Below are 25,158 nucleotides of genomic sequence, written 5' to 3'. Positions count from 1 at the left end.
CACACACACACACACACACACACACACACACACACACACACACACACACACACACACACACACACACACACACACACTAGTGTTTATTAAACAGTATTCAAAGGGGACCTAAATACCAAATGAAATTTAATAAGAAAAGAGAATATAGGTATTCAGAGTAAATGTATATCTATTGGGCAATAAGGCCAAATATTTAAGTAAACTAAGTTGGACTTCAGTGTTATACCCTATAATTAAACACATAATTAATAATAAAATGACGATGAAGCAAATTACTGATTAAAGGATACACTGAATGGTACATTCATGAGGTCTAGCACCACTCAATATATCATCAATAATTGGCTAAGGCTATCTGTTTCTGTTTACTATTTGCCAGTTGTTGTTGTTATTTGGTTTTTTTTTTTTTTTTTTTTTAAGGAACATTAGCAACTAAGGCCATATTGCTTCTGGATATGCGGTGGTCATTCCCTGACCTTTCTGCATCCTCCGTATTTGGTGGTGATGGGCTCGAACCCCGGTCTAATCAAGAAGCATATGCTACGCACTGTTGCTCCTTCCCACCTGGCTATGGAGGTGCCACTATTTGCCAGTTAGTCTAGGTCCAAAATATAGCAACAGCACCAATCTATGTTAAATTTAACAGCAAACTGGCAGAATAACAGCTAGCCCAACTGATAGCAGTGAATCAAAAATAATGAAAGTGAGTGTCAACCATAAATTACATGTGGATTTATTTCCTAGTGAAAATAATTAAGTAGTAAAAAAAGGAAAGGCTTTTGCCAAAGGCAAAAAGGAGGAAGAGTAAGGATAGCAATACCACCTCAATTTCCCTCAACTTTAATAGATTTTGAGGTATAAAATTTAAAGTTGGCAAGCAGATAAGTTGTGTGCTTGCTAACTTTAAATTTTATGCCTCAAAATCTATTAAAGTAAGTTGAGGGAAATTGAGGTGCTATTGCTATCCTTACTCTTCCTCCTTTATGCCTTTATTCGGCAAAAGCCTTTCCTTTTTTACTACTTAATTATTTTCACTAGGAAATAAATCCATATGTAATTTATAGTTGGCACTCACTTTCATTCTTTTTGATTCATTGCTATCTGTAGGGCTAGCTGTTATTCTGTCAGTTTGCTGTTCTATCTATTACTTATTTCATATATATATATATATATATATATATATGAAATATATATATATATATATATTTCAGCTCAGGGTCCTACTATAGGAACGGGTTTGCGATCCCGGGCATACCCGAGCCACAACTTATATTCTGCCCAGACACGATAGGAGGGAGTATATGATGAGAGCCCTGTCAATCAATTCGGCCCTGGAAAGATTGTGCAGGGCTCAAGGGGTAGAATTTTTTTCAGCCTGGTCTGTACTTGTTAACAGGAGAGACTGCTTCTACAGGGATGGGATACACTTAAATAGAAAGGGTGCAAGAATGTTTGCTGATGCTATCGAGGCAATGTTAGGTGGGTCGGAAAACTGCTAGATTGGGGGGATACAAGGACTAATAGATTAACAGTAGCCACTGGCAGAGGTGAAAGTGATTCTTGCACTGCTTCTATTGGAATGAGCCGCAGCCTGGAAAATAAGATGCAGGATATTTCAGAGACTGCTGGGAATCATTGGGGTACAAGTAAACACATGGGTTGTGTTAGGGTAGCTAAGAAAAAGAACAGGTGCATGTATACTTGTGTGTACACCAATGCTAGGAGTTTAGTAAATAAATTTGATGAATTTGAGGTATTGCTCAAAACATCAAAGGCAGATATTGTGGGGATTTCAGAGACGTGGTGTCACACAGATATAAGAAATGCAGAACTGGAATTTGGGGAGTACAATGTGTACAGAAAGGATAGACAGGATAGGAAGGGAGGAGGGGTTATGCTATTAATTAAGAAACACATAAAATCCAAGGAAGTGAAGCCAGTCGACATCGCTGGACAGTGCAGTGTCGAGTCAGTTTGGTGTGACATAAGCATTGGGAGATCAAAATTGAGAGTAGGAGTGTGCTATAGGCCTAATGACTCTGATGAGTATAATAAGAAACTGTTCGGAGAAATAGAGTGGGCCAGTAAATCAGAGAGTCTTATAATGGGGGATTTTAATTTCCCAGATATTGACTGGAATTTGGGGGCTGGTCACTCACACAGTAGCAAGGCTTTTGTGGATTTATTGGATGATTGTTTTCTACATCAGCATGTTCGGGAGGCAACTAGAGGGAGTAATACTCTTGATTTGATTATCAGTAGTGATTCTTCATGCATTCAGAATCTGCAGATAAATGAACCACTTGGTGGCAGTGATCACAGTGTGCTGAAGTGGGAGTTACTCAAAGAGGTAACTACCATTAGGGGTAAAGGGAAGGGGTATTGCTTTCGTAAAGGCGACTACAATGGACTGAGACAGTATTTAAATTCTATACAGTGGGATCAACTGATGATATTGCCAACAGCAAATTCAAAATGGGAAGCATTCAAAGAACTTATCGTGGAAGCTACTAGGCTTTACATACCAACTAAGAAATATTGTTCAAGGTTTAGGCCTAAATGGTTGTCAGATGAACTAATGAGGCATATGGCAGAGAAGAAAAATGCATGGGATACATACAAGTTGATCTGTAACCAAGTTACAAAGGAGGTTAGGCAGGCGAAGGCAGATTACGAGAGATCCTTGGCAAGGGATGCGAAGAAAAACAGCAAAGAGTTCTTTACTTATGTAAACTCTAGAAGGAAGGGGATGAATCAGATTGGTCCACTTGAGATCGATGGGTCAACTGTTGATGACCCTGCTCGGGTAGCTAACAAACTAAATGAATATTTTGCATCGACATTCACACATGAGGAGTTATTCAGCGAGGGGAATGCCAGAGGTGTATTCAACTCTAGCAGTAAGCTAGAGAATCTTGTAATAACTGAGAGCAAAGTGGAGGAGAAATTGTTGAAGATAAACACAAGAAAGGCACCTGGGGTGGATGGGATCTATCCAGTTATATTAAAGGAGGCAGCAAAGGAGGTAAGCAAACCCTTAGCCATAATTATGAGAGCTTCCTTGGACTCAGGGGAGGTACCCATTGACTGGAGATGTGCAAATGTGACCCCAATTCACAAAGGGGGATCAAAGGCTGACACAAGTAATTATAGACCTGTGAGTTTAACTTCTGTTCCCGGAAAATTAATGGAGGCACTGGTGAAAGAAGCACTGCAGGATCATCTAGACAAGACTTCAGTTATAGCTAGGACACAGCATGGTTTTGTTAAGGGGAAGTCTTGCCTGACCAATTTGATTGGATACTATGATGCAGTCACAAAAGAACTGGATGCAGGGAATAACTTTGATATTATATACTTGGATCTTAGAAAGGCTTTTGATACTGTTGCACATGGAAGACTGCTGCACAAATTGGAGCAGTGTGGCATTGGAGGCAAGTTGCTGCTATGGATAAAGGGGTGGTTGAGGGGGAGAAGACAGAGAGTGGTAATCAATGGACACTGCTCATCGTGGACTAATGTTATTAGTGGAGTCCCTCAGGGTTCAGTATTGGGGCCTTTATTGTTTTCTGTATTTATAAATGATATTGATGATGGTATATCAGGCTTAATGTCCAAGTTTGCAGACGATACAAAGGTTGGCAGGGTTGTCAAGGACACTACTGACACTATGCTGCTGCAACAGGATTTGGAAAGGTTGAGCAGATGGGCTTCGAGGTGGCAAATGAAGTTTAACATTGACAAATGTAAAGTACTACATATGGGAAACAGCAACCCCAGAGCAACGTATCAACTCTGTGGTACTACACTGACAGTGGTAGAGAATGAAAGGGACCTGGGGGTGGTGGTGCAGGCAGATATGAAGTTCTCTGAGCAGTGCAGACGAGCTGCAAGAGTAGCTCATGGTGTATTGTCAATGATATATAGAAATTTTTCTAGCAGGGATAAGGAGGTGATTATTCCCTTGTATAAGGCAATGGTCAGGCCACACCTAGAGTACTGTATACAGGCCTGGAGGCCTCATTTCAGGAAGGATGTAGAGCTGCTGGAACGAGTACAGAGAAGGGCAACTAGATTGGTGAATGGGACAAAGGGGTTCTCTTACGAAGAAAGGCTTAAGTTTTGCAAATTACAGTGTCTGGAAACTAGGCACCAGCGGGGTGATCTGATAGAGGTGTACAAAGCCTTGAATGGTTTGAGCATGCTCAATGCTGATGGGATTCTTCCTCTAGCTCAGAAAAATCACCTGAGAGGGCATAAATTCAAATTGAGGAAAGACAGATGTAGGATAGATGTGCGGAAATTTGCCTTTAGCCAGCGGGTGGTTGGTGGGTGGAACAGACTTCCATCCCTTGTCGTGGAAGTTGATAGCCTAAATAAGTTTAAGGCTCAGCTGGACAGGTATTTCGAACGAACAGAGGGGTGAAGTGGAAGTGGTTATTTTTATTTATTTATGTTACTTTTTTTTTTTTTTTTTTTTTTTTTTGGCTGATGCTGCATAAGCTTGCTTTCTTGCATCAAATGCCTCTACTAATGCTAATGCTAATGCTAATATCTTGTAATGCCTTTAAGCTGTCCTACACTCTTTATTTTTATTTCTCCGAAATTATTAGGGCAATCCGAGGACGTAGGAGAAACTATTTCTTATCTATACCACTATTTTTCGCCTTTGTGGAGTTCAGGTTCTATTTTTCCTACTCCTTTAGTTTTTCTTCTTACTATCTGCATGTTTCTCTTTGCGTTAATTTAATTATTTATTTATTTTTACTGTATCCATCACATAGGGGGCACCACTTATTATTTTGACGACTATTACATTATGTCCTAGATACGGTCAAATGTAGTATGTATTATATATTTAATCTTATTTTAATCATTAAATTACGTTCTCTGTCGGGTCAACGATGATTAATATATGCTTACATTTATATTTTACTTATATTTCTTCCCTTTGATTCTAATATTTCAAAATTTTTTCTTAATTAATTAAATTTTTTCTTAATTAATTATCTTCATTCGATTTATTTATATTTGATTTATATTCGGCCTATACTGGTTTATATTTGGTTTAGATTTAAATTACTTAGCATATATTGATCATCACAGAAACAGAGAACTTCTTGTCGTTTTTTGCCTTCATTCTGGGTGGTTGGCCCCAGTTGAAGTCATCTAGATTGTCGGTAAAAAGCGATAATAATAATTTTTTTTTTTTTTTTTTTGCGTTTTCTTAAGTCCCTGATGGTATTCTTATTATTGGATTGATTTACTTTTTCTAATAATATTCTATATATATATTATTAAAACTTACATTTTAAGGGATTCGAGTGCTAATTCTATCACAGGAAGATTTTCTTTTTCTGCTACTTTCTCTTCTTTTTTCTCTTCCACAGGAGCATTGCTATCTTCTGACGACGGTTCTATTAATGGTGGCTTCACAATACCTGCAGCAATTAACTTAGCAAATAATGCATTAACATCAATTTCAACACCAGATGGAACGGGTTCGGGCAATATATTTGTAGGTTGATGATTTTCTGGAGGGAGAAAACAAAAAAAAAAAAAAAAAAAAGACATATATAAGTGATCTAAAATTCAACTTATTTAACAGCATGCTTGACATTTTATTTATTTTTTTTATTTTTTTATTTTTTTTTTATTCCTGACTAGGCATTTACAAGAATTTATAATAAGTTGAGCTGCACAGTACCATAACCAGGCAACAATGGATGAAATAAGGAAATTTGCTCAAAATATTAGGATAACAAAACCGAACATTCATTCTAAAGACAACATATGGAGTATAATTTCATATTCCAAGTAAGTAATGTAACAGAAGTTACAAAAAAGTGATTGTTTGGCCCTGACAACCATAATACAAATACCTACTTGGTTGCTGCTTTTAACACCAGACTGCCCATTCTAAATGAGCCAACATTATTTGATGAGGATTAGAGCTAGGAAATTATACCTGGCATGGTAATGTTAACATACAATCTGCATATTATAATAGTATAGTAATAGAATAATTATAGAAGAGAAATCTGCAAAGAGATTAACTACTTCACTGGGTGTAGAAGCCTCAGATTGATTATAATTTACAGTAGTTATTATATGAGATTTAATTTTCAATGGGAATTTACAAAGTTTTCCAGAATGAATAACACCATTCTTTTTAGATACACTTGAGATTCAAGATTTTACATAATTTTTTCTTTAGTTTTAGGTATAATTTGTTTTATCTGTTTCAAAAGTGAATCAAATTGTATTTTAATCTTCATAGGGGAACAAGATTTCATTTTATCATGCAATTTTTCTTTGAGATCTGCACTGAACCATACTGGATATTTATAATTATGCAATGATATAGATGTGACATAATCTTTTATTACCTGAGTAATTACATCAATAAAATTATTAACTGATTTATTTAGTGGTTCTATTTTAATGACTTATTCCCAACTTAGAGAATCACAAACTTAATAATTTTTATTTCATTCCAATGAGCTTTACAGAATATTTTTGTATACTGTATTTAATACCACATATTACTTATCTGCATAGATTTTAAATATAACTGCCTTGTGACTACATGCAAAAAATCAACAAGTGACTGTATATCCTAATTCCCCCCTAGAAAAGATCAATTCTAAGACATTTTTCCTAGTTGGGAATTATATTTACTGTTTTTTAAGTTGGATGCATTCATAATATTAATAAGGTTCTTTGTACAACTATTTTGGTATTCGGTAGACTTATAGATATTTTGGGAAGTCTCCCAGAATAATTAAGTGAGAAGGTGTTTGTAGAGTTAGTATGAGATTTTCTAAAATTAAATCCAAATCTTGCAAAATATCATTAGTTACTAGGGGAGGAGGGGGATAGACAAGAAGTAATAGTACATAAAGTTTTGTAAATAGAGGCATTTTAATTGATTAATTATTCCATAATTCATTACTCCAATTATTTTCAAACTACAGATCATTACTAAACTACCACCTGTACTATTTCTGTTCTTTCTTATTACATTATAATTAGGAATAAACAATTCAGAATTATATATAGTTGAATTATGCCAAGTTTCAGTAAAAAATAAAATATCTTCAAACAGCAATAAATTATTTAAAGCTGGAAGGTAAGGTACCAAACTTTGACAGTTTAATAAATAACACCTTACTTTGTGTTTGGTTATTGAAGAACTATTAGTGATTTAATATCAGGATATTTTAATTGCTAAGAGCTGGTTGCTTCAGATATACCACTTCTATTCTAATCATCATCAAGTATATTTGAGTGCCACAAGACCAATTATTGTAACCTGAAATTACGTTTTGAATCTCGATGACCCTGCACACAAAGGAGCTATATGTTCAGTACTTAGTTTTAATTTGTCAGATTTATAATGAAACACCATATGCTTCTGAAGAATAATTCTGTATATTATTTGCAATAACATCAGGTTTTATTCTTAACATCAAATATTCAGATTTATAAGCCAAGATTGTAATTTATGTTTACTCTGTAGTGTTAAAAAAGTTTATTTCACAATAATTTGATGACCTTCTATCAATACTAAAGCTTGGCTAGTAGATTTATTTTGACATATCTGAGAGTATGATTTATTTACATGCTTGCCTCACAATAAGCTGAACTCGACCATAAGATGTGCCCAGATTTTAGGAGAATTTTGGAAAAAAATTTTTTATTGCATATATTTTGAAACACAAATTCACAAGTAGAGGTATCATTTTCTTGGTTGGAGAAGGAGGGAAGAAATGTTTCTCAGCTGTCCTGTTTCCATGTCCTTCAGCACAATTTAATACTTTCAATTTGAAGTGAACAGAGTTTGAAAACCCCTTCTGTCTTGTACCCATATTTTCAAGTCCACAAATTTATAACAAACTACTGTTCCACGTGAAACACAGAAACATGAACTACTAAAGAGATGTTTTTCTCTTTGCACTGATGGCTCACTGATTTTTGAAGGTCATGGATAAGGTCAATTAACTGATTATTAATACTGGTAATTTGGAATGACTATTGCACTGCTTATTGTTGCACACACAGATCTTGGCAATATGAATTTGGGGAGGGGGGGGAGGTGGAGAACTGTGTTTCATATACTGAAGGCAAGGCAGAGGTACAGTAATTTCTTGTAATCCTTTTCAGAATAAGTTTTCCAGGAGTTATGGGTATTATTTTATTATTTTTTTAATGAAAATAAAGAACAAGTTCTAGTGAGAACATGTAAGATCTCACTCGGATTTGCTAAGCAACAATCATGGATGACCAGCCTTTTCCTGCAGGGTTCCAATATCATGTTGAAAGTGCACTGCATGATGTGAACAATATGGTTCATATCCATAAGCTATTGGAATCACTAGCCCTTCACTACCAATTTTTGCCACCACGCGTTTTTGTTAACTACATAAACAAATTACTCCATATGCTAAGTGCTTGTAATAAAATAAATTTAATATAAATTAGCAAATAAATGTTTATCCTTATGTAATGAGGAAATCACTGATAACTTACAACCATTAAATTATTGCTAAAAAGCGATATGAACCATATTGTTCACATCACGTCAAAATATATATAATTTTTGGCAATAAAAGCGGATTTAAATTGTATATAGTCAGTTCTGCTATAATGTGCATTTTCGCATGCGAATTTGCTAATGTGACTGATATATTAGAGAACAATGTGAGTGTAACACAATTTTCGTGTTGGCTCGTGTGTAATTTCATCTGCTAGCAACACCAGGTGAATGCAAAACCAAGCTGAACCAAGAAAACCAAGGAGCCAAGCTGAACGTAGCAAGCTGTGCAGCAATACATACAGGTTTACAAAGCTTAAAAAATATGTCAAATGTGTGAGAGCTATATTTCCCATTTACTGCAGTTTACTGTATACTGGTCAGAGATACACTGTTTTCATTCGCTGTCCTAGTGGGAAACCGGTTAGTGATACACCCTAGTGGAAAACAGTGGCGCACGAGTTTAAAGAAAGATTTTATATTCACAAGATAACAGGTGATATTGTAGATTGACTCATGTTTTCAGGAGCTCACATTTTTCTGTTCGAACAGAAATTTCATGAGGTGGGATAGCGTGAGCGGAGGAGCACATTTCTGGAGGTCACTACCATAAAACAATAAAAACAATTTGCAGTTCGCAGTATATTGGGCTTTTCTGTTAGTGAAATCTAATTAAAACGGGGTAGTAAACTCAATCTTATTGCATTTGCGATAATACAGATAGCTGGGATTCTGTGGGTTTTTACGCTATTATGGTGAAATGTGTTTCCCCTTCCATGAAATCTTCAATCATAAAAAACAAATAAATTTTCAGAATCTTGTCTTCACTCCTATTTTTTAAACATCGTACTTTTTATTCCATATTTTACTTGTGCTAATGTGCGTGCCGTGTTCATTGTTATTGATTGCTTATCTTTTTTACTGTTTTAAATTTTACATCTGAAAAAAAAAAGTTAGTGAACAGAAATATCAATTAGTATGTATATATTACAGTGCTTATTTACTGTAATATTTATTTATTTATTAGAAATTTAGGATATTTAAACCTGTGTTAGCAATTTTATTGAATTTATAACTTTTTTTAGTGTTTTACTTACCAGACTGAACATTTTTTTTGAGTGCTCTGCCCCATCCCTATTTTTCCTATAAAACCTGTTGTTTTTAATGTGTGAAATACCATAACACTGAGATATTTAGGAACACATGTATCGCGTTACAGCAGAACTGACTGTATTCAATGATGATTTTTATGTTATTTTATTTATTTTTTCCCCCACACTGGTAGATGTGCTACTCCTGCAATATACAACCTGATCCAACAGAAGAGAAGAGAAGAGAAATGAAAGGAAAAGAAACACTACATGCAATGTAGTATATGTTAGGACCATAAAATGCAGGAGAATTTTTGGTAACAACATTTTTCAGGAAAAAATTGTGCACCGTATGGGCTTGGCAAATACAATAATCATTTGGTATATTTCTAATTAATATGTCATTATCATCTTTAACAGCTGTAACTGAAGTGAAAGATTGATTAAATTGTTGTTCCATAGAGGAAATGGTTTCATTTGTGAAAAATTCTCAACAGAATTCATATCAAAACTTCAAAATTTAGTTTAATGCTGGGCTATTCAATAAGCTCTTTGTTTATTTTGCTAGGGCTTACTAAACAACAAAATATGATAAACTTGTGATGACATCTCTGAGAGAGAGAGAGAGAGAGAGAGAGAGAGAGAGACCCACTATCAAATAGGCCAAAACCAAGGTTTTCTAAAGTGACTGGAGAGTCAAGAAAAAGAAAAATTTCTATAAATAACTGAATATATCTCAGTGAGAAAACTTCCTGTGTTCTAGCCACTGAGATAATAGCAGAAAGGAAATTACCTTGCTTCAGGTACAAGAGCAGCACAATCAAACTCAAATACCACAGATACTAAAAGTGCTGCCTGAGAGAGAGAGAGAGATCACAGTTTGGAAAAAAAAAAAAAAAACGTTATCAAGCCTCCTCAATCCCATGGAGGTGGAGCTCTACGAGTTCTACCTCTCAGAGTTGTTTTTGAATACCACTTATCAGAGGTGGTGCAATATTTTGACTAAAATTAAAATACTTACCTATTAAATTGTGCTGTTGACAGGATAAATAGTACAATAAATCCGATCAATCAAGTTCAAATGAAGAAACCAGAGGAGGGCAACTGATAACAAAATAAGTACCCAAACCAAATTTACAAGACATTACAATGTAACAGCTTCAAAGTCAAACATATTAAACTAAAAGTTTTAGAGAACTAAAAAAGAATGCCTAAAACACGATTAACAACACAATACCCAAACACCAGAATGAAGAGATAAAAAAACTTTGCAATTAAAATAAGAAATAATCGACAAAACGTCAGTAAATTCATTAAGCCAAGTCTCTGTAATATTAATAAAGTCAATCCTTTTTTGGTATTGCAGTATTTCAGGCTAACAGTATGGAAAAATTCAAAGGTTACAGTTGATTGTTATTTTCCTACTTATACGAGGAGGCCTAGGCTTCCTTCCAGAGTGTGACTAATACATAATCCTGTATGAAATGCCCTGCTCCTCGGCAACAAAATATATGAATATAAAATGATATACACATCTTTAGAGATTTTTTTTTTTTTGTGTAAAGCAGAGAAAAGTTTATGCAGGACTGTATATGTATACAGCAGGCCCCGTTATAACGCGGTTCGCTTTATGCTGATTTCTATAACGCTGTTCTTATATTATAACCCGTATCTGACTATAACGCCATCACAGATCACTATAACGCTCTTTTACAGATTGCATCTTTGGCATATTTAACAAAATCGTTTCATTTGATGGGGTCGATAGCTTGAAAATGAATACCAGAACAGCATTAAAACGTTTCCCACGCTCAGTAAAATTTTCTCGCATGCTAATTTAATTGCAGTACAGTGACTTGTTATGCAGTTCCGAGATCAACATTTTAAAAAATGATCAAGTATATTGCTTGTAATATTTGCGTTATATACATTTATCCGAAGTCTAGTCATCACTCAGTACAGTATTAGACATCGTGCGTAACGGACAGTTTACTCGAACATCGTATCATAATTAATGCAACCAATGCAGTTACATTTTCGAAGAGTTAATAATGGAGGATAAGAATGAAAAAGCAATGTCTGTACGCAGTACGAAGACTATAAATGTAAGAAAAAGACTGAATTTGAAAATTAAATTAAACGTTTTGAAGCAAATCGATTCCGGTCAACAACAAGCAGATGTATGCCATGATTTAGGACTGGCAAGTTTAACTGTAAGAACAATTAAAAAAATAAAGAATTAATTTTAGCAGTGGGAAAGACAGCTGTTCCACTGTAAGCAACTAGGGCTAGGCCAGCTATTAGGATTGAAATGGAAACACTAACTAATTTTATTGAAGAATTCAGTTAAGTTAGATATTAGTCTATATTAGTTAGATATTAGCCTGTATGATGACCTGAAGAAAACTCACCTAAAAAAAAAAAACAAAATATGGGACCATTTAAAACTAGTAAGGGCTGGTTGAATAGATTTAAAATCCAGGGAGAAGCCGCAAGTGCAGATCAAGGAGCCGAAACTTTCAAAAAATAACTTGTTAAAATCATTGAAGAGGAGTATTATGTGTTATACTTCTCAACAAGTTTTTAACATAGATGAAGCAGGACTTTTTTGAAAATGAATGCCTAAAAGAAGTTTCATATTGAAAGAACAAAAAAACATGTCAGGTTTCAAAGCAGCAAAGGATCGGTTGACTTTATTGTTGGGTGGTAACGCTGCGGGAGATTTAAAATGAAAACCCTTTTTAGTTTACCAGGAAGAGGGCCAAAGTACAACCCAAAATCGACACATTTTTAATGATTAAATCAATTTAGATCAATTAAATTCATGACTTTAATTGGAATTTTAAGTTTAATTTTGATACATAAGTAGTTACCACATAATTATATATGTATGTAATGCAGAATATTTCATATGTACAAATAGTTTAATATTAAATATTTTGACCGACATTTGTGCATCTTTTCACTACCGTTTATTATTGATTAGGAAATATCCTATGGCACCGACCGCAACTTACAAATACATATGTTACTTTATGGGAATGCGGCGCTCGCTTAGCGCGGATTCCCTTGGCGCTCTGTTTTTCCGGAACGAATTATCAGCGTTAAGCAAGGGTTACCTGTATAGGCACTTTCTTTAAAAACTTTATAAGACTGGAAAGGATGGAGAAGTAGAGTTCATAAAGAAGGGATTGAAGAACTGTATTTGCAATAATGCTTGAATGAGTTGAAAGTAATTCAAAATAATGCTGCCAGAAGAATAAACTTAGGAATTTTGCAGAAATTATACACTCACACTAATACTAAACCGTGAAAGTACTTTATTCTGACCAAATGATATAGAAAATCAAACTTTTCAAAAATCAACAGAACTAAAATTTTCTACGAGAAAGAATCTCTGAGTAAAAAATGTTTGATTAAACATAATTTTGGCCACAATAAAGCAATTTTGCATATATACAAGTGACTGCTAATATATTCTTAAGTGTCTTCTATATCATGTGTTACAGAATTTTCATTCAGAAGAGAAATGTGGTCACAGAACCAGTCAGTAAGGATATATTTTAAGTTTGAAAACCTTTTCCAATTAGAGTGATACAGAAAACAGTAATTTGAGTTTATGAGTTAAATCAAAATTTCGGACAAAGAATCATCTGTAGAAAATGAGGGGGGGGGGGGAGATATGTCAAAATTGAGTGCTGCATTATAAACAAATAGCATAGAATTTTTTTTTTTTATTATTATGAAAATGATGCGATCATAATGCATACTATTATCCATAATGTACATGAAAAACTAATTATACTTTTTTAAATACTAACCTTGTTCAGTGGCAGTGACTTGTTGTGATATATGGTCTGCATTACTATCCGGTCCAGAAAATGGAATTTGTGGAAATGCAGGATGGAGAAGTGGAGGTGGTAAAGGAGGAAGTGGAAGAGCTGTATTTGTAATGATGCTTGGACAACTTGAAGGTGTTTCATTTGAAGAAACATTAGACATAGGGAATGGAGGACGTTGTAAAAGTGGCCCATCAGGTCTAATCGGTGGTGGAGGTATATCCAGTCTTGGAGGAATAAAACCTCTTCTTGGAAGGAAACCCATCCTAGGCTCTCTTTCTCGATGTGGAGCACCAAACCAGGGTGGCCTGAATAATGGGAGTCGTGGGCGCTGATGAGGAAAAGCACCTGGAAAAACTTGCCTATAAAAGAAAAAAATTTAGTGAAATTCAAAGAACTATTTAAAGGCTAATTTTTCAAAAAGGGGGAAGACAAGAGTCAATCATATATAAAAAAAAACAGGAAATTTTTTGGAAAAAATAGGAGGTGTGTATTTGTCCATACTGTATAGAAATTGTATTTCACTGACGACATACACATTTTCAATTAAAATATAGACATAGGAATGTACAGTATGTTTTCAAATATTAGCTTACTTAGGATTTTTCTGTCTGTAGATTTCTATACAAATCAGCTAGTTTTGAAAAAAAGATAATGTTGCAGACTTGGAATCAGAATGGAAAACATTCAAAGACTACATAGTAGGACTGACAGAGCAGGTATGCAGAAGGACACGCAATAGAAGAAGATGGAAAGAAATCCCATGGTGGAATGAGAGGACGAGAGAGGCTGTGAAAAATAAAAATAATGCATTCACGACCTACTTCCAGAACAGAACAGAAATGATGAGAATAAAGAGAGATATGAAACAGTGAAGAGAGAGAGGCCAAGAGGATACAAGAGGTTAACGATGAGAGAAGACTGTGGTTGGAAGAATGGAGTGAAACCCTACAACAAATTATCGGTGGCAATAAAAAGATGCTGTATGGTATGGTGAGGAATAGGAGAAGAGCACATACTTGATGGACAAGAACGAGAATCTAATAACCAAGGATGAAGAGATAAGAGAAACATGGAAGAAGTATTTTGAAAATCTGTTGAACATGCAGGACAGCCAACAAAAGGGACAAAGGCAGGTTGATCATAAAAGAGGAGATGAAAAAGAAGATACGGAAAGAGACCAGACAGACTTGACGTGGAATGGTGTAGTGCAGGCATAGAAATACATCAAGACAGGTAAGTCTGCTGGTAAAGTTGAGATAAACGGAGAGATGCTGAAGGCTACAGGCAAGGCAGGGATAGCGTGGACATACAGACTGTTCCAAAAGATCTGGGATGAGAGACAGGTGCTGAAGGACTGGAAAGGTTTGATCATCCTGTTGTTCAAGAAGGGGAACAGGAAGAAGTGTTCAAATTATAGAGGCATCACACTGACATCACATGTGAGTAAGCTGTGTGAGAGAATGTTAGAGCAGAAGATAAGAGGAACAATTAAAAATAGGACGGCCGAGGAACAGTATGACTTTAGGCCTAGCAGATCGATGGTGGATCTAATTTTCTCCATCAGGCAACTAATGGAAAAATGTTATGAAAACAATAAAGAATTATGGATGGCATTTTTGGACATAAAGTGTTTGATGCCATGAAGAGAGAGAAAGTGTGGGAAGTTTTGAGGAACTTGAGGACAGAGGACCATCTTGTGGAGAGAACTGAGAATATGTACACCAATACAGTGAGCAAAGTAAGAACAGTGATGGAGTTGACGGAGAGCTTCGAAATAACATCAGGTTTGAGGCAAGGAGGTGTCCTGTCACTACTACTGTTCATAGTTATCATGAATGATGTGCAATGTAGAGTGGCAGAACAACTTGGACAGGACCAGATGAAAGTCATGCTCTTTGCAGATGACTTTTGCATATGGGGAGAGAGCAGAGAACAAGTGCAATGGCAAGTTGATATGTGGGATAGTTTGGCCAGTGAATTTGGACTGGTTTTCAGTCAGGAAAAAAGTGAAGTAATGGTTCAAAAGAGGAGTGGCGAGCCTGACGGATACATTACAATGGTAGGGAAAAAGCTCAAAATGGTTAACAACTTGAAGTATCTAGGAAGCACCATTAAAAAGACTGGAATGACAGATGAAGAAATAAGTAGAAGGATATAAGCGGCGGGAATTTCTATATGCAGAGATCTGATCTGGAACAGGAATTTACCACTGAAGTATAAGAAGGCTATACATCAGAACTATTATGTACCAATTGTGATGTATACATCTAAAACTTGGACTATGAGGAAAATGGATGAAAGCAGAATGCAGGGGGCAGAAATGAGATTTGTGAGGAGCACAGCCAGAAAGACAAGATGCAACAAAATCAGGAATGATGTGATTAGGGAGAGAATTCAGGTTGAAAAACTCCAGAATAGGATTGAAAAGTCCTGTTTGAAGTGGTTTAAACATGTCAAGAGGATGAACGAGAGGCATTTGCCAAGAAGAATGTGTGATTTACAATTAAGGAACAAAAGACCAAGGATGAGGTGGCAGGACATGACAAAGGCCGATGTCATTAAGAGGGCAGGAAATTGGAGTGAAATCAATGACGAAGAGAAGTACATGGACAGAGCATGGTGGTTAGGCTTCATATGTCAACCCGTGGAATAGCGGAATGATGATAGATGATGAGGAGGTTAGATAAACATGATTTTTTCCCCCTTTACAAAACCATGCTATGTTTTCCTTCATAATTCCATTTCTATCCAAATGATCCTGTACCACAATCTCGATCATTTATTTCATGATTTTCCCTACCACTGAAGTCAGACTGGCTGGTTAACAGTTACCCACTTAACCCTTAAAACTGCCTTTACATAGTGCAATACACTGGCACTTCTCCAATTCAAGGGAGTTTCTACTGATATATTTGCCCTCATAATTAATTACGAGGACATATCTGAACTCATCTAATTTATTATAACTGTTTGCAAATGTCTGATTACGTTGTGTTTCCTGCTGCTTGAAATTAAAAAATCACATCTACATACAACACACAGGGCAAATGTTTTACCTTTTTCAGATTTTATAATACATGGAAAATTGTGCATATGTCTTCTTATTGAAAGACAATGTTAATTAGTATTGTAACATACACTGATGAGCCGAAACATTATGATCACCAACGTAGTATGATGTTGGTCCCCCACGTGCAGTCAAAACAACTCATATCCGGCAAAGCATGGACGCTATAAGATTTTTAAATGTGTCTTGTGGTATCTGATACCAACACGTAACCAGCAGATCCTTTTAACTCCTGTAAGGTCCTTGGTCGAGATAATGCAGATCGGAGTTGCTGTTCCAACACAAACCTTTGGTTCTTGAGGTTGTCACAGACATTCTCTCAGATATGCCAAACAAGCAGTACTTGCTACCTGGGAGTCTAAAATGCTGATGGAACTGATATTCAGGTGACACTCAAGTCAAGTGGACCCGATTTCGGCGAAGTCCGGGCGATCTGTGACAGCCAATTCCTCTGCTTGCACCTCACTATGGTGGGACTGTTAGTAATCCTGGGTATAACCCCCATGCACAAGCACACTGTGGGTGACCACCCAGGTGTGAATCAACATAAGCAGGGGTCGAGGTGTGGCACCTGTACCACATGGAGGAATGCCACCCCTCTGTGTTACCAGGCACTAATAAGTGGTGTAGTGCGTATGCAGGGGGCATTGTCAAGGCCATATTATGTCAAGGATCTGGGCATATTCTTACCATGTGTATGCCATATCCAAAAATTTCATAACTCGTACACATGCCCCCCCCACTTTTTTTTACTATCGAATACACTATGAATTGTCAAACTAATACAGTAAGCTTATCTGCAAAAAGATCTGAACCTCCCAAACACTTCCTAGTTCATTTCACAAATACATGTGGTCTCAATTCTAATCTCAACGATGTCCATTTCCAGTTGCAGTCTGCCAAACTCCGTGTACTTTTTCTGACAGAATTTCAGTTATCAGTTGATTCAACTACTGCTCATCTCAGTTGCCCAAATTATTCACTGTATGATTCTTTTCACCTCAAAGGTGGTACTTGTGCATATGACTTTATCCAGTCCAACTTTCCTAACAGTGAAGCCATTTTCCTTGGTGATTTTAATGTTCACAACTCTAGCTGGCTTCCGTTTTCTAGTCACGCCGACCCAGCTGGTCGAGATGCTGAGGCTTTTGCAATTACTAATGACCTTGCACAGATCGTTCATTTAGCTACAAGAATACCGGACAATCCTAACCATACAGCCAACACACTTGATCTTTTTCTCGCAAACAACCCTTCTAAGTATATGGTTGAAGTGAGTGGTCCTTCAGGCACCTCAGATCACAACATGGTGATTATCTCTTCTCCAATGGAGCCTTTATCTCATGGCTATTCCCAACCTCTTGTTATTTAGCATTACAAGAATGCAAAATGGGATGACTTTCAAGATTTCTTTTCTTCTTTTTCTTGGTTGGATTACTGTTTCAAAACTTCTGATGTCAACTTCTGATGCTCAGATCAGTCAGTGAAATTATTCTTGTAGGAATGAAATCCTTTATCCCACACTCCACTTTAAAATCTTGTCCTTTATCTAAACCTTGGTTTTCGAATAAATCTGCTAAGGCTGTTCAAGAGAAGAATGTTGCATATTGTAACTGGCTTGATTCCAATTCTTCAGTTTCGTTTTCTGCCTACACCAAAGCTCGCAACAATTGTAAAGCGGTTATTAATCAGTCCAAACTAGATTTTGAACAGGCTAGGAATAGAAAACTTGCTTCTTGCCCTAATGGTAGAAGAGCATTTTGGTCTGTTGCCAAAGCTATTGGCTGCAACGTTTGCCCATCTATGCTCCCACCTCTGTCAAAACCAGATGGTTCTGTTGTCACTTCAGCCAAGGATAAAGCTGATCTGCTAGCATCCCATTTTGATTCCAACTCATGTATTAATGATCTTGGTAAAACACCTCCCACCATTCCTAACACGCTCCATTCAATGCCTCCTGTGGTCTTCCGTCAAAAGGATATCAGAAGGATTTTGATGAATCTTGATGCTAAGAAAGCTCCAGGTCCTGATGGTATTTCTCCACTTTTTCTCAAAACTTGTGCTCCTGAACTTACTCCTGTTCTTTGCCGACTTTTATTCACTTTCTTATTTCAAAGGTGTTTTTCCCTTCTGCTTGGAAATTTGCTCATATCCATCTAGTTCCAAAAAAGGGTGACAAATCCCTCTCATCCAATTATCATATCATTGCAATTACTTCTACTCTTTCTAAAGGAATGAAGAAATCAATTAATCGCCAACTCTTAAAATACCTAGAAACCTTCCATCTGATCAATGATCGCCAATATGGATTCTGTCAGCGTCGATCCACTGGTGATATTCTGGCTTATGTTACTCATTTATGGACAAATTCAATGGAAAAGTTTGGTGAAACACAAGCAGTTGCTCTTGACATCTCAAAAGCTTTTGATCGTGTTTGGCATAAAGGTCTTCTTAACAAGTTTCCATCTTATGGTTTGCCAAATGTTTTTTGTAATTGGTTATCCAGTTTTCTCTCTGATCGCTCATTGAGGGTGATGGTAGATAGCTCTCTGTCTTTTAAGTTCTCCACTAGTGTCCCCAAAGGATCAGTTCTTTCCCCCCACTCTTTTCCTCTTGTATATTAATGACCTTCTTCCATTGACTGGAAATCCTATCCATAGTTTTGCTGATGATAGCACATTGCACTCCATTTTCCATTTTCAGAAACCTTGCCCTGCTCAATCAGCTTGAACTTCTCGAATATCTGCTACCAATTTCTTAAATGCCAATCTCCAAGTAATTCTCCTGTGGGGCAAAGACAACTTAGTTGATTTCAACCCTTCTAAAACTCAGTCTTGTCTTATATCACACAAAATGGATTCTTCTGCTCCTATGCTTATCTTTTGGTGACACTCGAATTTCTAGTCAAGTTGATATATCTCTTTTGGGGATTACCCTGACTTCTAATCTCTCTTGGCACAAGCACATTACAAATATTGCTTCTTCTGCATCTAAAAAACTTGGTTTTCTTTTTCACTCTCGGCATTACTTTTCTTCAAACAGCTGTTCACTCTGTACAAATCACAAATTCGCCTTACCAAGAAATATTGATCCCACATCTGGGATGGTGCCTCCAAAACCTCTCTCAGGCTTCTAAATTTCATTCAGAAGAGGGCTTCTGAATGAAATTAATAACTTATCTCTAACTGAGTCTCTCCACTGGCTGTCTTATAGGCAAATTGTTTTTGCTGCATGCCTTTTCTACAGATACTTTGATGGGCACTGTTCTTCTGAATTGGCTTGTATAATTCCCACTTTCTCTTTCAAAACAGTCTGAACACATGCCACAACCGGACAACATCCATTTACTATCCAACTTCAAACTCAAAGAACCAACTTTTCATCTTCCTCGTTTATTCATTCAACTGCCATTTTCTGGAACAACCTTCCTTCATATGCATTTTCTGAAAATTACAGTCTACAGAAGTTCAAGTCAACAAATATCTTGTCTCGTCTTCTCAACCTGCAACCCAAGCACGGTACTAAGTACTATAGGTTCTAATAACTCTCGTGTTTGGGGTTTCCATAAAAAAAAAAACCACAGATGCTCGTGGGATTGATGTCTGGGGAATTTGAAGGCCAGGGCTATACCTGGAAGTTTTCCTCAGAACCAGTCTTGAACAATCCGTGCAGTGTGGCATGCGCATTACCTTGCTAAAAGGTAATGCGCATGCCACACTGCGCGGATTGTTCAAGCGGATTGATTACCTTGCTAAAAGGTAATGCGCATGCCACACTGCGCATTACCTTGCTAAAAGACGGCACCGCCAGAGAGGTAGACCATTGCATGGAAGGGCGTAACTTGTCAGCAATGATGTTTAGATAGATGGTAGACATCAGAGTGCTCGGCACATTGATGACTGGACCCAGGGTATCCCAGGGTGTGGCTTCCCAGCAGAACCACACCCAAAGCATGACACCACCGCCGCCGCCAGCTTGTTTTCGTCCCAGAGTGCATCCAGGCGCCATAACTTCCTTAGGTAAATGACATGTACCAGGCTGTCCACATGGTGCAACAGGAAATATGATTCCTCAGACCAGACGACCTTCTTCCAATCACTCAAAGTCCAGTTCGATGCTCGCATGCCCATTGTAGGCGCTGTCGCCAGTGAACTGTGGTTAGCACGAGCACTCGTAGCAACCTGTGGCTATGCAACCCCATTTTTAGCAGGGTTCGATGTACCGTGTGTTGTAACACATTTCGCCCATCACCAGTGAGTTGCGCTACAGTCACCTGTCTGTTGCCGCGTGCCACCCAGGAGAGCCTTCGCTCACCTCGAGCATCAATGAGCTGTGTCATCCAACACCTTGCCGGCAGTTCGTGGGTTCCCCCTCCTTGGACCACTTTTGGTAGGTACTAACCACGGCTGACTGACTGTCAGCTGCACCATTTCAGATATGCTTTAACCCAGTAGTCTGGCCATTACAATTTGGTCTTTGTCAAACCCGCTTAAGTCCGCTGCCCATCTGAAGAACAAGAGTAACACCGATTAATGGAGCTCAGTATGAGGTGTTTTTTATATCGTGTCCCGACCCGTGCACATGGGTCGTAGTTCATCCGCAGTTGCTTCGATCTGCATAATGACTCGCTGGTCATAATGTTTTGGCTCATCATTATATAAGTACTATGCTATTGTCCAGCATTTCCATTTTGCAATATATATGCTAGCATAAGTGATGGGCAATTTGTTAATGAAAAATAAACAGAAATTTGCAGTTTTTTTTAGATTCCAGTTTTAATATTTGTTTTGCAGAAATGCAGAGAAATTCTTTGTCAACAGCTATATTACGACAGAGAGATGGAGAAGGCAGATTTTTCATCTTAAATCTGGAGTGTTAGTAGATATGGAAATATATCCCCATTACCTAGGGACAGTTAGAAATAAACAGTGATAGTTTGTGGAGGGGAACAGATGTAACTCTCAGTTGACTCACCAACAGCATATTTCTTTAAGACATGCTATCCTATGATATGTTATGCTTGCTATTTCTAGTTAAAATAATATATAAACAACATAATTCGATTGCAAACTACCACATTGCAATTGATAAAACAATTATTAATAGTGTAATAATACTTATATACTCTTAATGAAGTGTCCTACAATACAATACCCTACTTCACAATTAGCCTTTAAATAAAAACTAAAATACAGTTTTTATTTAAAGACAGAGCAATGATTAAAAAGACTTTTGTAAAAATTAAAACTGGAATTATTTAAATATTACAATATACTAAATAAAATTAAATCTAGATCTGTTAAGCTAGTTAAATCAAGATAAGTACATTGAACTGGGTTACTTACCCTACCTGTACCAAGATTTATTATTATTCAGCAATACATTAAATTTTTACCAGAGCCTTGATCACTTGCAAACTTGGACTTGATTGATAAAGAGTCAAGCATAATACTAAGGAATGGCTCAGATGTGGTCTGCTTACCCACTGGTGAGACACATGAATCCAGAGGGCAAAATTACAAAATCTTAGGGAGTAACAGTAGACTAGATCTCAAGAATTACCTTTGCACACCATGCTGCGGAACTTTGGAATAAATTTCCTGCAAGTGTGGATGAGGTGAATAGTTTGGCAAAATTCAAGGAGGAATTTGTTAGGCACTTTTTAATAATGTGAATAATGAGGGTTTTTTTTTTTTTTTTGGTAGATGTGGGATAAGTTTGCTTCCTTGCATCATTATGCCATTTTAATACTATACTAACTTTTTATGCAAGATGATAATTACATCCCCCCCAGCATTTTGGTAATGTTTTGCTACCTCCTCTCTTAATCTTAATCCTTGTGATTTCTGGTTATAAGGATGCAATAAGGCAGAGTTTACAAAAGTAATATTCTATTTCTGACTGCTCTGAGAAAAGCATCACAAAGTATGTTAACAATATTCCCCGTGACATGTTTTGGCCAATGGTCAACCATGCTTAAATACATGCTTGTACATTTGTGGAACTAATTTCCTTTAGTCATTCCCTTTTGGACTTTTTTTTTTTTTTTTTTTTTAAGCCTTTTATTTCTGTATGGACTAGATACTAGTTGCTTCAAATTTAATCTCTGGACAATTCAGTTTGTCATTTATAGATGGCCAAAGTGATGTACAGCCACTCCCCGACTTACATAAGGGTGGCATTCCGCGGAACTCTACGCAAGTCGGAATTTCCCTGAATGCTTATGCAGCACTCGCAAATTTGATTTAAGCATAAAAGAAATAGTAGTAGTAGTAGTGGCATGTGATGCAAGAAAGCAAGTGTATGAGCTTATGCGGCATCAGCAAAAAAAAAAAAAATCACACCATTCTCTCCAACTGCCTGTCCAGTTTCTCCTTAAATTTATTCAACCTATCAACTTCCACGACAGATGGAAGTTTGTTCCAGCAATTAACCACCCACTGGCTAAAGGCAAATTTCTGCACATCTATTCTACATCTGTCCTTTCTTAATGTGAATTTATGCCCCTTTAGGTTCGTAATCTGAATAAGTGGAAGGATCCCATCAGAATTCAGCGTGCTCAACCCATTCAAGGCCTTATACACCTCAATCAGATCACCGTGCAGGTGCCTAGTTTTGAGCCACTGCAATTTGCACAATTTAAGCCTCTCTTGGTAAGAGAATCCCTTCATTCCCCTCACCAATCTTGTTGCCCTTCTCTGTACACGTTCAAGCAAATCTACATCCTTCCTAAAATGAGGCCTCCAGACCTGTACACAGTACTCAAGGCGTGGCCTGACCATTGCCTTATACAGAGGGACAATCACCTCCTTTTCCCTGCTAGCAAAATTCCTATATATCATTGACAAAACCCCGTGACCTGCCCTGGCAGCCTGTCTGCATTGCTCAGAAAACTTCATATCTGACTTCATATCTACTGGTACGTTTCTCTGGGGTTACTTCTACCCATATGCAGTACTTTGTATTTGTCAAGGTTAAACTTCAGTTGCCACTTCTTAGCCCATCTGCCCAAATTATCTAGATCCTGTTGCAGTAGCACACTGCCATTACTGTCATTAACAACCCTGCCAACCTTTGTATCATCTGCAAACTTCGACACTAAGCTTTGTTTGTTTGTTTGTTATTTGGTTTTTAGGAGCATTAGCAACTAAGGCCATATTGCTCCAGGATATGCGGTGGTCATTCCCTGACCTTTCCGCATCCTCTGTATTTGGTGGTGATGGGCTCGAACCCCGGTCTAATCAAGAAGAGTGTGCTTCTTCCCACCTGGCTACGGAGGCGCCTCGACACTAAGCCTGATATACCTTCATCAATATCATTGATAAATATACAAAACAACAGTGGACCCAACACCGAACCCTGTGGGACTCCACTAATAACATTAATCACTCCACTAATCACTCAAAGTCCAGTTCGATGCTCGCATGCCCATTGTAGGCGCTGTCGCCAGTGAACTGTGGTTAGCACGAGCACTCGTAGCAACCTGTGGCTATGCAACCCCATTTTTAGCAGGGTTCGATGTACCGTGTGTTGTAACACATTTCGCCCATCACCAGTGAGTTGCGCTACAGTCACCTGTCTGTTGCCGCGTGCCACCCAGGAGAGCCTTCGCTCACCTCGAGCATCAATGAGCTGTGTCATCCAACACCTTGCCGGCAGTTCGTGGGTTCCCCCTCCTTGGACCACTTTTGGTAGGTACTAACCACGGCTGACTGACTGTCAGCTGCACCATTTCAGATATGCTTTAACCCAGTAGTCTGGCCATTACAATTTGGTCTTTGTCAAACCCGCTTAAGTCCGCTGCCCATCTGAAGAACAAGAGTAACACCGATTAATGGAGCTCAGTATGAGGTGTTTTTTATATCGTGTCCCGACCCGTGCACATGGGTCGTAGTTCATCCGCAGTTGCTTCGATCTGCATAATGACTCGCTGGTCATAATGTTTTGGCTCATCATTATATAAGTACTATGCTATTGTCCAGCATTTCCATTTTGCAATATATATGCTAGCATAAGTGATGGGCAATTTGTTAATGAAAAATAAACAGAAATTTGCAGTTTTTTTTAGATTCCAGTTTTAATATTTGTTTTGCAGAAATGCAGAGAAATTCTTTGTCAACAGCTATATTACGACAGAGAGATGGAGAAGGCAGATTTTTCATCTTAAATCTGGAGTGTTAGTAGATATGGAAATATATCCCCATTACCTAGGGACAGTTAGAAATAAACAGTGATAGTTTGTGGAGGGGAACAGATGTAACTCTCAGTTGACTCACCAACAGCATATTTCTTTAAGACATGCTATCCTATGATATGTTATGCTTGCTATTTCTAGTTAAAATAATATATAAACAACATAATTCGATTGCAAACTACCACATTGCAATTGATAAAACAATTATTAATAGTGTAATAATACTTATATACTCTTAATGAAGTGTCCTACAATACAATACCCTACTTCACAATTAGCCTTTAAATAAAAACTAAAATACAGTTTTTATTTAAAGACAGAGCAATGATTAAAAAGACTTTTGTAAAAATTAAAACTGGAATTATTTAAATATTACAATATACTAAATAAAATTAAATCTAGATCTGTTAAGCTAGTTAAATCAAGAT

At 37.1% G+C, this 25,158-nt stretch overlaps 1 protein-coding gene across 1 annotated transcript in view; it reads right to left on the bottom strand.

Annotated features, from left to right (window-relative positions):
• The window catches only part of LOC150082099 (uncharacterized), a 365,646-nt gene that overhangs the window by 69,991 nt on the left and 270,497 nt on the right, over nucleotides 1–25,158 (bottom strand). Inside the window, exons 15-16 of the mRNA XM_090379102.1 lie at nucleotides 13,449–13,828; nucleotides 5,309–5,534 (exon numbers count right to left, since the gene is read on the bottom strand). Coding sequence (XP_090235228.1) covers nucleotides 5,309–5,534; nucleotides 13,449–13,828 — 606 coding nt within the window. The remainder of the gene's footprint in view (nucleotides 1–5,308; nucleotides 5,535–13,448; nucleotides 13,829–25,158) is intronic.

Source organism: Mastigoproctus giganteus, chromosome 8, assembly GCF_048544385.1.
Source record: "Mastigoproctus giganteus isolate SK-2022 chromosome 8, ASM4854438v1, whole genome shotgun sequence".
NCBI classification, from domain to species: domain Eukaryota; kingdom Metazoa; phylum Arthropoda; class Arachnida; order Uropygi; family Thelyphonidae; genus Mastigoproctus; species Mastigoproctus giganteus.
The sequence above is the reverse complement of the archived record's forward strand: the minus strand, read 5'-3'. Positions and strand labels throughout refer to the sequence as shown.